General features: G+C 37.5%; 1 protein-coding gene across 1 annotated transcript in view; it reads right to left on the bottom strand.

Moving 5' to 3' along the window:
- The window catches only part of TMEM232 (transmembrane protein 232), a 161,294-nt gene that overhangs the window by 139,376 nt on the left and 6,403 nt on the right, over window positions 1–15,515 (bottom strand). Inside the window, exons 3-4 of the mRNA XM_063295359.1 lie at window positions 10,719–10,830; window positions 6,565–6,670 (exon numbers count right to left, since the gene is read on the bottom strand). Of these exons, the coding sequence (XP_063151429.1) occupies window positions 6,565–6,670; window positions 10,719–10,830 (218 nt within the window). The remainder of the gene's footprint in view (window positions 1–6,564; window positions 6,671–10,718; window positions 10,831–15,515) is intronic.

Below are 15,515 nucleotides of genomic sequence, written 5' to 3'. Positions count from 1 at the left end.
CTATTGCCAGGAACTTTTGTTTCACAATAGCTTCTGGCTAAGGTGTCAAGGCAACCATTATTCTCTTCCTTCCAACAGTTTCAGTAAGATAATAAATAAACCAAATACCCAAGGAATAAAGCAAGAAAATATAGTATGCAATTTTGGAACAGATGCAAAACTTAGAAACTAAAACAAAGAGTTCCTATTTTCTAGGTTCTTCCCAAGATCCATACAGTCTAAAGATAGACTATTGTTTCTGGTTGTAATATTGTTCTACAACCCATTGTCCAAACATGCAGATTATTTTCTGAAACTATTTGACCCACAATTTTTGTCTTATTTTAGGGATTCCACAGATTTTATTAACAAACTTGGACTGATAAATTCTATACTGCACAATGCTATACTAGCCAGTCTGGATATTTCTTCTTTGTATACTAATAGATGAGGCCATTACAGAGAACACCTTAAACCTTCAGAGTGTCCACAGTGCTTCTACTCGTTTAATTTTAGAATTTGAAAAATTACTTCAAGAATTATTTCTTCTTTAATAACAATTTCAAAAATCACAGTCCAAAGGAATTGCTATAGATCCTCTTATGGCTTCTGAAGTAGCTTATTTATTTATAGACTTTTTTGAATCTAAACATATTTATAATCAGGCCAATCTTTTTTCCTGAATATATTTTATTTCGGTATCATTTATAAATGACTTTAAAATTTGGACAAGTAATTCCAATCAATGTATTAACTCCAAACAAATTCAGTTTATCCTCCAAGCTGACCTGTTCCAGGTTTATGTCTTAGATTTATTTATTTATTCCATTTATATGGCTGCCCATCTTGCACAAGCAACTCTGTATGCTGAACACAAATAAAAACCATCAGTATAATCCTAAATAACAATACAGAGCCAAAATAAAAATAAATTTAAAAAGAGATGCAATGATTAACCATTCAGGATTCCAGATTCAAACCACTCCACAAAAAAAACTGCAGACTGTACTACTTTGCTTATATTTCATAGCTGTCACTCAAGACATCTCCAGCAGAATTTACAATATGGGTTATTTTAAAAAATCAAATATAATTTTTCTTCTGAGTATAATTTGGTGACAGAATCGGGTAAGTTAGAAAGGGATTTAATCCACAGAGGGTACTCTTTGTTATACAATAGGTAAGACTTATTGTCAATTGTAAACAGTGAAAAATATTATTAAAGAAGAAAAGTAGATCTGATGCATGTAATATTGTACTGTACACTTTATCATTTAATCCCATAGCTACAAGGTTTACCAAAATTATTTTCAAATTTTGGTTTTTAGTTCAGGATTGTGGCAAGTTCTTAGTGGTATGGGGATACCAAGTCATCTTGTATGCCTCCTGAAGAATCTGTATAACGACCAAGTAGCAACAGTAAGAACAGACCACGGAACAACGGACTGGTTTCAGATTGGGAAAGGAGTACGGCAGGGCTGTATACTCTCACCCTACCTATTCAACTTGTATGCAGAACACATCATGCGACAAGCTGGCCTTGAGGAATCCAAGGCTGGAGTTAAAATCTCTGGAAGAAACATTAACAATCTCAGATATGCAGATGATACCACCTTGATGGCTGAAAGTGAAGAGGAACTGAGGAGCCTTATGATGAAGGTGAAAGAAGAAAGTGCAAAAGCTGGTTTGCAGCTAAACCTCAAAAAAACCAAGATTATGGCAACCAGCTTGATCGATAACTGGCAAATAGAGGGAGAAAATGTAGAAGCAGTGAAAGACTTTGTATTTCTAGGTGCGAAGATTACTGCAGATGCTGACTGCAGTCAGGAAATCAGAAGACGCTTAATCCTTGGGAGAAGAGCAATGACAAATCTCAATAAAATAGTTAAGAGCAGAGACATCACACTGACAACAAAGGCCCGCATAGTTAAAGCAATGGTGTTCCCTGTAGTAACATATGGCTGCGAGAGCTGGACCATAAGGAAGGCTGAGCGAAGGAAGATTGATGCTTTTGAACTGTGGTGTTGGAGGAAAATTCTGAGAGTGCCTTGGACTGCAAGAAGATCCAACCAGTCCATCCTCCAGGAAATAAAGCCAGACTGCTCACTTGAGGGAATGATATTAAAGGCAAAACTGAAATACTTTGGCCACATAATGAGAAGACAGGACACCCTGGAGAAGATGCTGATGGTAGGGAGAGTGGAAGGCAAAAGGAAGAGGGGCCGACCAAGGGCAAGATGGATGGATGATATTCTAGAGGTGACGGACTCGTCCCTGGGGGAGCTGGGGGTGTTGACGACCGACAGGAAGCTCTGGCGTGGGCTGGTCCATGAAGTCACGAAGAGTCGGAAGCGACTAAACGAATAAACAACAAAGTTCAGGATATTCCTGGACCCCAGTCCAAGTCTATTATGCTTCTAGTTACACTAAGAATATTTCCCACTGGTTTGCAAAGAGATTCTTCCCTCCAGATTCAACAGTCCATTTCTGTAGGGCACGCTTTCCTTGTGGACAGCGTATTTACTGTCGTCATATTTTGAAATTCAAATATTTCATTAACAGCACAGATTAGAAAACCTATACTCTTTTTCATTTCATTAAAGCTATTTCTAGACCAGTAATCTCTACTATTGTTAAGTGTTCATTCCATTTACTTCATATTAGACAAAAATACCAGAAAATTTAAAAAATTTAAAAAGAGAATCGGCAAACATTTGTGGAACATCAGACACAAGACTACTAAAGCATCTAGACTTAAGCATGGGTCATACATCAGCAAACTATTTCAGATTTTTTGCTTGGGACTTTAGAACACATATTGGCTTGTGCAGATAAGGTTTTTCTTTACATGGAGGTTAACAAGGATCTCAGTTTGACTTCATACTATAATCGTTATAGCATCCTATATTTCTGTGATTATTGTATACTGAGTCTTAGATATAGTGCTTATTTTTTACATTTACAGTTAGTGATCATGTTGTCAAACTCACATTATTTATAGGATTAAGGCCTTGAAGACTCTTTTCACTCACAGTTTCCCATAATTACATACATGCTGCACCTGGGTTTTTCTCCTGTTTAATTAATGGGAAGGGGGGAACTATAGTTTGTCCATCCATGCCTTAAATGCCATTTTTACAGCACTGTGTAAAAATGTTTTTACTGTTTTTAAACTAGTGTCTCAACTTGGCAAATATTTTGTGTTTTCTAGCTGTGGCACAAAGCTGGTGGCTTTGGGTAATTGGGAGCATTTTTACATTCTTGTCAAAAGTCATGGCAACTGGATTTCTTTCTTTTTGGCTGAAATGTTTCACTGGAAAGGTTGGTAAGAGGACCCCATGTATGTCTTCCAGGGTGGCTGCATTGTCCCTATACCTGAATGGCTTGTTAATTGTGCAATTGTGCAATGGAGGTGTGGATTGTCCTTGGGATGTCTTACTCACCTCCACAATCCACAATCCACACAATCCACAATCCACACCTCCATTGCACAACTAACAAGCCATGTTATGACCTGCTGCAAACGAGATGCATAGCCAGACACCAGCTTCTGGCAGCGTTCAGAAAAGCGTTTGACAGCAAAAGGGTGCTCTGCGAAGTACTGAAGATGCTTGCCATGAAGGGGTTGGATAATTCTGAGACTGGAGAGGTCATTCTAAGTTGCATTTTCAGTTGAATTTGGGGAGACCACTTGAAGCATTCATTGTGTTGAGCTATTTCAATTGCTTTTGTTTGATTTGTTCATTGCAAACAGCTGACAGTCTGTACATTTTGACAATCAACCTGATTTGCAATGGGGGGTTGAATAATTTTGATTACAACTGTGCAATGTTTTAGTGCCTTATGCTTTGCTCACATTATTCAGTGACCTTGAGTAAGGGTTTCCATTTCATTTGTCTTTTTTCTGGATACTTCCATATGTAACTAAATTAAGAAGAGGTACCTCCCTACATCCTTCCCAAGTGAGGACCAAGGAAATTTTCCCACAGTAGAAAATAGTATGTACTGTATTCCTCATTAAGAGACACCACCTTGGATAACGTTTGAACTGGCCAGTCTATATACTTGGCTTAAAAAAAAAACTATACAGTGTTTTATAACCTCTGTATAACTCTATCATGGTCACTAAAGTCCAGAGCAATACAAGAGCCACAGGAGTAGGTTTATTACCTTCATTGTTTCTAGCTGTCTATCCTTTTTTTAGAGAAACATGAAGGCAATGAAGTAAGGCTGAATTTCTATCCACAAATCACGGTGTGCCTATTGGGTTCTTTGTCGTGGATCACTGTAATCCTAGGCAAAAGTGTCTAAGCCTTTAACAACAGTATTTAAGCTAGCTCATACACTGCACTTCAGGCATGATTTGCTTAACCATAGTTTACTGCTTAAACCACAGCTGGTCATAAACCACAGTTTACAAACTCAGTGACTGTATTCATACAACATGCTAAGTCATTCTGAATCACATTTTATCTCAATGTACTGGATGAATTCAAGCAGTACCTGAAATTCTACACTTATTCTTGAGTTCAAGCAACCATTATTCTTTTCTTTGGACAATCCTTGATTCAATTGTTTTGCTGTCTCTTTGCTCACATTCTCAAAACACACAGACTTACAAAACCGAGCCCAGGTTCATTTGGTTCTGGTGACCACACCCAGCATGGTTCCTTTCTAGTCCTGTGCCTAGTCCCTATATCTAGGGCCAAAGTAAGTTGCTTCTTTCCTTAACCCATTTTATGGAGTCTGGACTGGAAAGGGTCCACTTACCACTTTTATCATCCTAAAACAGATTCAGCATGTGATATAACCAGGTGTTTTTGTTTTGCACTGCTTTTCTGGTATCTGCCAGGGACAAGTAATTATAACCCATTCTTCTGCTATTGCCTTCATTTTCCCTTTCTAACCCATGTTCCCCTTTTCTAGGGCTACTATATCTGAATTGCAGAAACATAGATGGCCACTAGATGGCAGCAAAACCATAACATTTTAATGTACTTCTTTGCAGCTTTCCCATGATTGTCCAGATTTTTGCAGCCCAGATATGGTATCCCAACCCATTTCTCTTACAAATAAGTTTCTACTGGTCAGACAAACCAATCAATCTTGATAATTACTCTAGTGATTTATTTCCTACTATAAATGCTAAATGTTATCTCCTTTGTCTCCATCATTTCTATTAGTTAAAATAATTAGAATTATGTACAGGTTTATTTGCTAACAAGTGGTCATGCTGAGTAATTTTTTCTTCTATTAATGCCAATTGTTTCAATTATTTCTTTCTCTGTGCATTCTGGTTTGCTGGTATGCATTAAATTTATTAATCTGAACACTAATGCTTATCTGTACTCATTCCCCATTACTTGTGAATGTGAGTGTGCCTGTTGACAATTTTGCTTCCTGTTATTTGTAAATTTTAAGTGAAAGTCAGGGTTAATTTTCCTCAAATTAATGAGTTTGAAATGGTTGTTTTCTAGGTAACAAAAAATGCATTTTTGTGCAGGCCACATTAGCATAAGTATCATTTAAAATAGGGTCTAGCAATAATATGCATGCCAGTATGCATGTAGGAACAGAAGATTCCTGGCCAAGAGACTAGGGCAAAAGCTTTGTACTTCTGATTGATGAATGGCCTGAAACAGAGATATGCCTGTTTTGGGTGCCTTCTCCTCCTTCTCCTTGAATTAAATGGTGAAGCAAGACCAGTCCACACCATGGCGCTGCATTTTGAATGGTGAGCTGGGGCCACCATACAAAAAGTGAAGGAGGCCCAATTAAACATACATCATATTAGATCAAATCAGATACCTTTATTATAATTATTCCTGAAGATTGAACCCCATGTGTTTCACTTTTCACCTTTTGCCACATTAAAAACTAGAAATTGGTAGCAATTTTTGGAAGAGGTCTGGGGGCTACATTCAAGGTTTCAGGAGACCTTACACAGCCTTTAGGCCCCTGGTTGTACATCCATAGTTTAAAATAATGTTGCAAGCATGTCCTTGCATAAACGATTGGAATCATTCTAAGAACAAGCCACTTGTCACAAAATCTGACACCAATCTTAGGGATGGCATATTCTATCTGGGAGAAGAAAGTTTTATTTTAAGTATAGCAAACACTGATTTAACAGTATCACAATTAGCAGATGTTGGATACAACAGAGTAAGTTTCCTTCTAGGTACTCCCTAGACACAATGGATACATTGCATTCAAAGTAGTCCAGAAAAGGCAGTTAGACTTATATTAATTTACCTTAATTTTACAATATCTGGGTGATTTACTTCTTGTGCAATGGCATCATTTTGCACATTAAGCAAATTATGTCATTTGCATCCATTTCAGTCATTTACATACATCATTATTCAAATAGCATGTTGACATCATTATTCAAATAGCACGTTGATGTATTTTAGCTAATGATGTATTTTTATGTCAAACAAACAAAAATAACAGACCTCCGTCCGCCAAATAGTTTGTTAAAACCAGGTCACTGTGTTCATAATTTGGCAGCATTTGTTCAGCAAAAGGAGGAAACATAGATCAAGTAAAATGTAGATCAAGTAAAATGAAGAAGCTTCGTACCTTCGCTAATTTCTCCTTTGCACTGTGATAACATTATTGTCTCAGTCCATGCTACTGGAAGATTCACATAACTTCCACAACCTAATACGCTGAGACCCAGTCGTCTCTGTTCAGAATATAAAATGGAAAGAAGCAAAGGATTATGATATCATTTTTTCCCCCAAATTTACTTACAATAGACTTGGGGCTGAACTAAAGGCTAGGGATGCACATGTTTCAGATGGGATTCAGAAGAAATTCTTCAGACCTTGCATGAGTGTAGTGCCTCTGTGCCATTCATTCAAGCAGCCTGACATTTTTCAGCCTTCTGCTTGGCAAACATAAATATGCTGCTGATGCTGCTTAAGGAATCAATAAGACTCTTAAAGCAGTGGCATCTTTTGTCAAGCCTGAAAAAAGCAGAACTGCTGCAATAAATAACAGAAGTGTAATGAATGGCAGAATAAAAATAGCATTTTCAAAGTGTGCAAAACCCTACTTAAAAGATAACATTTTAAAAGAACCGCTGACAAGAAAGTACAGGGGCTAGCCGAGATAGCAATGTTTCATCCCTCAGGTTAACACTTAAATAAGATAAATACTGAGCTGTAATTATATTGTTACCATCATTTGAAGTGCCTTGCTACAAAGCAATTAATTACAAGCTCTGTATCTCTGAAATGATTTGCACTGAGCCAGTTTATGAAGAGGGTCCATGTGATCCCCTCCTAATAGAACCAAAACCAATCCAATGAAACATCTCCAGGCATTTCGAACTCATCCTTAAAAACATAATTCTGTCAGAGTTGGAATTACTTCATCTTCTTTTTACACTGGATCGCCAGTAGCAATATTTAACTCGACTGAAAAGGGAAAAGTCTATGAGGCCATTTCTTTTTCCTTGTCTCCTAGATCAGGAGACAATTGTTAAACAGTAAGAGGTTTTCTTTTTTTGTTTTTGTGTGAATTAAAAGCTTTATTAGTTTTCAAAGTATAACTAAAATACATTGAAAATATAGAAAAGTTAGAATATAGAACTAAAGAAAAAAGAAAAACTATAAAGATGCAAATAGACAGAATACAGAAACAGAAAGGTGACTTCTGACTTTGTCCAATACAGATATAGATACGTTTACAAATATAATCTCTTACCATTAGTTAAACCTTAGCAACATTATTTCTATCAAAACAAACCATTTAATCACTAAAAACCAAAGCCAAAGCTTCATTTTTTCCAACACAAGCAAGTAGTCTAAAAGTGATTGCCAAGTAGAAATAAAATCCAGAAACAGTATTTTCTCTTATTAGCACTGTTATTTATCTATCTATCTTTCTATCTATCTAATTTGTCCCCGCCCATCTCCTCCCATCAGGGGACTCTGGGCGGTTCTGTTAACTTAGCCATTTGGGCCAAATCCATTAATTTAATAGTCCAATCTTCCATTGTAGGTAATTTTGAATCTTTCCATCATTGTGCATATAAAAGTCATGCCGCTGTAATCATATATAAACAGTAAGAGGTTTTCTGATGTCCCTTCCTCACCCCCAACACTGTTTTCATGAAATTACATCATCCTGACCACTTTTAAAAAAGAAAAGTATTTCAACTATTTTCACTCTGGTAATTTCTTGTACATTTTAGATGTCTAAGTACAAATTATTTTAAGGATGTTCTTTCTGTGGATCTTTGTTAAAGTAAAATTCTTTTTGTTTGCTTCCCTTGGTTAAACAAACCCTACAAGAATTCTTGATTTTCTTGATCATCATTTGCATGTTTATAACACACATTTTGAGCAATGGGATATATAGTTTATTGAAACAATCTTTTATCTTTCCATTTTGCATTCTAGCATATAATTTCTCCCAATTTGTTCTGCTGCTTACCTGCATCAGTGAAGCTCTCATCTCAGCCCAGATTTTCACTTATATGATTTAGTATAGAATATACAGCCAATCTTCACAAAGAGCACATATACCTCCCAGTGACATGCCATGCACTGTAATTTTTTCAAGTTTCCACTCCTACTTTTTACCCCTTCTTCAGGCTTTTACTATGTTAAATAAATTTAAATCAGTTGTGTGTGTTTCTTAATCAAATAGATTAATTAAATTGGCATATGAATAACAGCAAAAAAGTCATACTTTAATTTTAGAAGGCATGAAGCCAGTAGTGCTTAGGGAAAAAACCTCAGGAACTATATAGAGGAAATTGAGATTTCAAGCAAACTGGTTTACCCGTATTGTCAGAACATGAGGTGTGCATACTGTATCTCCTGGCTTTCTTTCTGTTACTGCTCTTTTCAATTGCTACTGTGGTTTTGAGTGCCAAGTAAAGGGGAAAAGACTTGAATGAATAGAGTAAGGAGTCATTTTTTAAGAAATTAAGATCTGATCCAGTTAATAAGAACTGTTTAGTTGATAACTGACTGATAAAACAACATGCAGTACAATCCATGGCACATATATCAGATACAAGGCCTTAGCAAATGCATTTATGAGTATAGCCTAAATATTCCTGCCTTGTTTTCAGACAAGCCAGCTTCCAAAACTTTCCTGAATCTAAAATATAACCAAGGAGGTTCTATGGTCAGAAATAATACCAGTCTCTGGTGCAACCTTTATTACCCCAAATCATTTCAAAAAATAAATAGTTGTTTTCCTATTTTTGATAGAACAGTGATTTGCATGTAGAACAGTCCATAAAACGTAAGAAATAGTTGAGACTATCCATAGCTTTGAATTGAATTTTGATATCTAGGCATTTCTTTAGAACCCTAATGTTTTAGATATAGCTATTTGTATCTTTCTCCACCAATCAAGGCCTGAGTTTCTAATTTCATGCTAAATGGTGCTTGACCATATAAAGAAAAATAGGTCAGGAATGAATCCAGACAAGATAAAAGCAATGGTGACCTGGAGACAGCTGGGTATCATTTTAATTTGGGTATCTCTCTAGAGCTAGTGGTGCTTATTCAACTGTGATACTAGTAAATTATGTTTAATCAACCCAATTAGGTATGAAGTAGTTCAAGCTGATAAAAAGAACTGAAAACAAATTTATCCAATTGTAACTTCATAGGCTGATTAGTTATTTGTTTTACATAGATCTACCCTAAATTAGTCCAAAACTACCTTTGGACAAAATTACCTACCAAGCCTTTTATTTCTTGACAAACACTCCTTCCTAATTTAGTAGAAGGGACTGTTCAAGAATATCTTTGAAGTTCAGAAAAGATCCTTCTCTGATATGGTGAAAAAAATACTTTGAGATTTTCCCTGGCAAATTTCAAAGGGTACATTGGAATATCTTGGCGGCTTCTACATTATTAAACTTTCTACTCAGAGTTAAGTCCAAATGAGCATGAACCTAAACATCTTCCAAAAATGTTCCAAAATATTGTTATTCATTCAGTCTTCCAGAAGAGTTATATAAGTTTGTTGAAAAGGTATTGTGTAAACATAAATAAAATTAAGCTGCTCTATTTGTCAGTGGATTCAATGCAACACTGATATTTGATTTTAATAAGTTCTTTTAATATATCTCATGGAAATTATAATTAATTTTAACAGAAGGCAGAATATTAAAAAAAATGGCAAGCCTTAATATTAGTCTATAATATTTATATAAAATGATGCCAGTTATCATAGTTACTGTTGAATTATGTTAGCCACTCCAATCTTCTTGCCAAATAAATAAGGGAAAAGGAGAGGCAGATGACAAGTAAAATCTCATGCTGAAACATCTGTGTTGTAAATAGCTTGTAAAGCTTGCCAAAAAATGTAATTTTTCATTTGGATAGAAACAGAAATAATTCTAGTCTCATAATGCTCTTAATTCTGCTTATCAAATGTTTTTATTGGAATAGAGTTATTGCTTTTAAAATATCTTTACAATTTAACTATTGATTTGTGCTTCTACAGATTTTTTATCTTGAATAAGAACTATTGAAAAGAACACAAGATAGCACAACATTCTGGTCAATTCTTGTCAAAGAATATTTTATAAATAATGGCCTTCTGTACTGGAAAGTAACTTTAAAAAGAAAATGAAAATAATATAGTAAAAATATTTACATTAATTCTCAGGACTTAAATACTACCATAAACATTTAAGTTCAACAGATGGCCTTTATAAATGACCTTTTATAAATCCCGAAGTTCCTGTATATACAAACCTTGCATCTGGCAAGCATTTTTTTAGCCATATCTATGAATGCTTCTTTTCTTTCTGTTTCTGAGGCTCTATTGAAATTCTCAATGAATTCTTCAGTAAGTTCAAGTGGATTTCTAGAAAGGTACCCGAAAAAGAATATCAACTTAATGGGATAAATACATAGAATTAACCTTCCAAGTATAAAAGGAAAGAACAATAGCTTATTTAATTTTAAAAGATCCATTTCAGTTAAATTGTGGAATGTTAAGTCTTTCATACATAAAAAGACTATCTGTTGCTGTCTCAGTTTCACAACAAATTTGATGGCTTCTACAGGCTTGACAATTCTGTCTTGGTAAGATCAGCAGATCAATTTATCTATGCGACAGACTGCTCTTCCACCTAGCTTGAAATGCTGGCTTCCTATGCTGGAAATGAATCTAGTTTAAGAAATTGCTGTCCAGAGTTAAACCTGTTCTTCAGCTTTGGCACTGACATTGGCCAGGCTTTGGTCTAGATGGAGGTTATCAAAGCTTCCAGCTGGTGGATTCCCGTGCTTCTTTACCACTTCCACCTTTCAGGTAGTCTTTGGTTAATGACAGCAATTGGGACCAGAATTTCCATCACAAAGTGATGCAGTCATAAAGTGCGATATCACGTGACCGTGCTGCTTAGCACAGACAGTTCTGGCACTTCTGGTTTCTGTTATTAAGCAAATCCCATGCCACTGTTAAGTGTGGCTTCATATGGCTGCCATTTGCAAATACAGGTCGTAAGTATCAGTTGTTCAGCACCGATGTAAGTTCGAATGGTGACTGAACAAGTGGTTCTTAAGTGAGGACCACCTGTACTAGGAAGACAAGAGCCAATCACTTTCCTTCTGAAAGGTGGGTCTTGGAGGATATATTATTTCCACTGACACACTTTCTGTATGAGGTGTCTATCACTGTCTCTTCTTTCTACTGGAATAGGTATGTGCTGAAGGTATCTGTTTAAACTCTCTCAATGTGACTGTGAAGCACTGTCTTCCCACAGTTAGCAGCTCATTTGGAATTGCTCAAAGTGAGTGTTTGACTTGGGGTCATGAAAGCAATGTGATCATCAACAAGTTCTTCCTGCTACAGGCATTTCCACTGCTACTGAATACCTTAAGTCTTTGCCCAACTGTTTTCCAAAGAAAGGAGAATTCAATGCCTATGCAAGTGCCAAATGCAATTAATTTCACATCTCTCCCAGGACAAAAACTAAGTGAGTAGCAGGAGCCACAAAAGCACAAACGTATGCCAGGTGAAGGAAGAAGCACTGATGATTTCACAGAACCAAACAAAAATATAAAGCCAGATACCTATATGAAGTGGACACGTTGGGTGGGACAAATCAGTAAGAAGTTGATTAATTATGCCAAAGGATTGATTGGTAAGTATGCCTGAAAACCTGGACACTTAGGCCTGACTTTCTTTTACATACGTTTATAAATGGTACTGTTATAATTAGGAGGCTGTTCTCATTCTCATCGTTTTCTGAAGTTAAATGGGTGCTATTGAACTGGAAAAGGGTTTCTCAGTTCTGGTCTTCCATATCTGGCATGTTTTCCCAGGGAGTCATCTAATATCACATTAATGCACTTATTGATGACATGCTACATGCTTCAACTATGTTATTTTGCCTATTTTGAGTTTTTTTTTATCAATTGTGTCCTATATTTTCTTTCCTTTTCTATAATTTCATTTTTTAAACTTGTTTTGCTTACTGTTTCTTCCTATTTTTCCACACTTCACTTAACACTGCTTACCCCAACAGGAAATAAATAATGTGATGGATCTGGAGGCATGGCTGTATCAGTTATGCTGGATTTTATCTTCTGCTGTGCATTGATTGCTTCTGTGATTATCACTGAGTTTCTACAGCATTTGTTTCTATCTAACAAAGGAGCCACCATGTGGCAAGTTTGGTGTTTTTTCTGGAGAAAAAACTTGTTCTTTATTCGTTCAGTCACTTCTGACTCTTCGTGACTTCATGGACCAGCCCACGCCAGGGCTCCCTGTCGGTCGTCAACACCCCCAGCTCCCCCAGGGACGAGTCCATCACCTCTAGAATATCATCCATCCATCTTGCCCTTGGTCGGCCCCTCTTCCTTTTGCCTTCCACTCTCCCTAGCATCAGCATCTTCTCCGGGGTGTGCTGTATTCTCATTATGTGGCCAAAGTATTTCAGTTTTGCCTTGAATATCATTCCCTCAAGTGAGCAGTCTGGCTTTATTTCCTGGAGGATGGACTGGTTGGATCTTCTTGCACTCCAAGGCACTCTCAGAATTTTCCTCCAACACCACAGTTCAAAAGGATCTATCTTCCTTCTCTCAGCCTTCCGTATGGTCCAGCTCTCGCAGCCATAAGTTACTACGGGGAACACCATTGCTTTAACTATGCGGACCTTTGTTGTCAGTGTGATGTCTCTGCTCTTAACTATTTTATTGAGATTTGTCATTGCTCTTCTCCCAAGGATTGAGCGTCTTCTGATTTCCTGACTGCAGTCAGCATCTGCGGTAATCTTTGCACCTAGAAATACAAAGTCTTTCACTGCTTCTACATTTTCTCCCTCTATTTGCCAGTAATCAATCAAGCTGGTTGCCAAAATCTTGGGTTTTTTTGCGGTTTAGCTGCAAGCCAGCTTTTGCACTTTCTTCTTTCACCTTCATCATCAGGCTCCTCAGTTCCTCTTCGCTTTCAGCCATCAAAGTGGTATCATCTGCATATCTGAGATTCTTAATGTTTCCTCCAGCTATTTTAATTCCAGCCTTGGATTCCTCAAGCCCAGCATGTCGCATGATGTGTTCTGCATACAAGTTGAATAGGTAGGGTGAGAGTATACAGCCCTGCCGTACTCCTTTCCCAATCTTAAACCAGTTCGTTGTTCCTTGGTCTGTTCTTACTGTTGCTACTTGGTCCTTATACAGATTCTTCAGGAGGCATACAAGATGACTTGGTATCCCCATACCACTAAGAACTTGCCACAGTTTGTTATGGTCCACACAGTCAAAGGCTTTAGAATAGTCAATCAAACAGAAATAGATGTTTTTCTGAAACTCCCTGGCTTTTTCCATTATCCAGCGGATATTGGCAATTTGGTCCCTAGTTCCTCTGCCTTTTCTAAACCCGGCTTGTACATCTGGCCATTCTCGCTCCATGAATTGCTGAAGTCTACCTTGCAGGATCTGGAGCATTACCTTGCTGGCATGTGAAATGAATGCCACTGTTCGATAGTTTGAACATTCTTTAGTGTTTCCTTTTTTTGGTATGGGGATATGATTTTTTCCAATCTGATGGCCATTCTTGTGTTTTCCAAATTTGCTGGCATATAGCATGCATTACCTTGACAGCATCATCTTGCAAGATTTTGAACAGTTCAGCTGGGATGCCGTCGTCTCCTGCTGCCTTGTTATTAGCAATGCTTCTTAAGGCCCATTCAATCTCACTCTTCAGGATGTCTGGCTCTAGCTCACTGACCACACCGTCAAAGCTATCCCCAATATTGTTATCCTTCCTATACAGGTCTTCTGTATATTCTTGCCACCTTTTCTTGATCTCTTCTTCTTCTGTTAGGTCCTTGCCATCTTTGTTTTTGATCATACCCATTTTGGCCTGGAATTCACCTCCAATGTTTCTAATTTTCTGGAAGAGGTCTCTTGTCCTTCCTATTCTATTGTCTTCTTCCACTTCCACGCATTGCTTGTTTAAAAATAATTCCTTATCTCTTCTGGCTAACCTCTGGAATTTTGCATGTAATTGGGCATATCTCCCCCTATCACTGTTGCCTTTTGCTTTCCTTCTTTCTTGGGCTACTTCTAGTGTCTCAGCAGACAGCCATTTTGCCTTAGCTAGGGTTTAAAAAAAAAATCCTGAGTCCACCTAAGAGGTGTATACTCACTACAGAAAATATTCCTATATTTGTCATGACATATCAGATTTTGTGCAGTTATAATAAAGGAATCACTTGAAAGTTCCAAGGTAAAACTATGCCTTTTAATTTTTGCTTAATCAATTGTTTGACAAATATTGCCTGAAGTAATTCATTCAGTTTTAAATGAAGATGTTAAATGTTTCATACACTATTATAGCTCATATTTATATATATTTAACAAGAAACTAACATAGAGTTAATCAATAACTATACTTGCAAAAATTAAATAATTGATAAATAGGCATGAGTAACTAGAGTACTCCCACAGTTACAGTACAGGTAGTACAACGGTAATTGGGACCGGAATTACCATCACCAAATGATGCAGTCGTAAAGTGCGACATCACATGACCATACTGCTTAACGACAGCAGTTTTGGCAGTCCCCGGTTACCATCATTAAGCGAGGACTGTGTGAGTCATTAAGCAAGGACTTCACATGATTGTAACTTCCAACTTCCTGCCAGCTTCCCCCTTGACTTTGCTTGTGGGAAGCTAGCAGGGAATATTGCATTGCAATCACATGGCCATGGGGGTGCTGCACCAGCTGTGTCATGGGGGGCTCGGAGTCCAAGTCAGAGGACAAGGAAGAGCAGCCGGGCCCCATGGACAGCTTAGGAGGGCACGCAGGCAGCGAAAGGGACGACAGACAAAGGTCCATCTGGGCAAGCAGAGGAGGTGGGGCTGGCCAATGAGCAGCAGGGTCAGGTGTCACTGCTCAGCAGGGATGAGGACACGGGGTTGCCACCCCCTCCCAGCCCGAGAGCAAGAAGAGCGGACATGAGAGAGGAACCGCGAAGGTTGGAGAAGCTATGCATGAGAAAGCAGCCCAGCCCTCCTTAATAAGCTCCACCCAGTTGTGC

This window comes from Candoia aspera, chromosome 2, assembly GCF_035149785.1.
Source record: "Candoia aspera isolate rCanAsp1 chromosome 2, rCanAsp1.hap2, whole genome shotgun sequence".
In the NCBI taxonomy this organism is placed as follows: domain Eukaryota; kingdom Metazoa; phylum Chordata; class Lepidosauria; order Squamata; family Boidae; genus Candoia; species Candoia aspera.
Note: the sequence above shows the minus strand (reverse complement) of the source record. Positions and strands in the feature narration are given on the sequence as shown.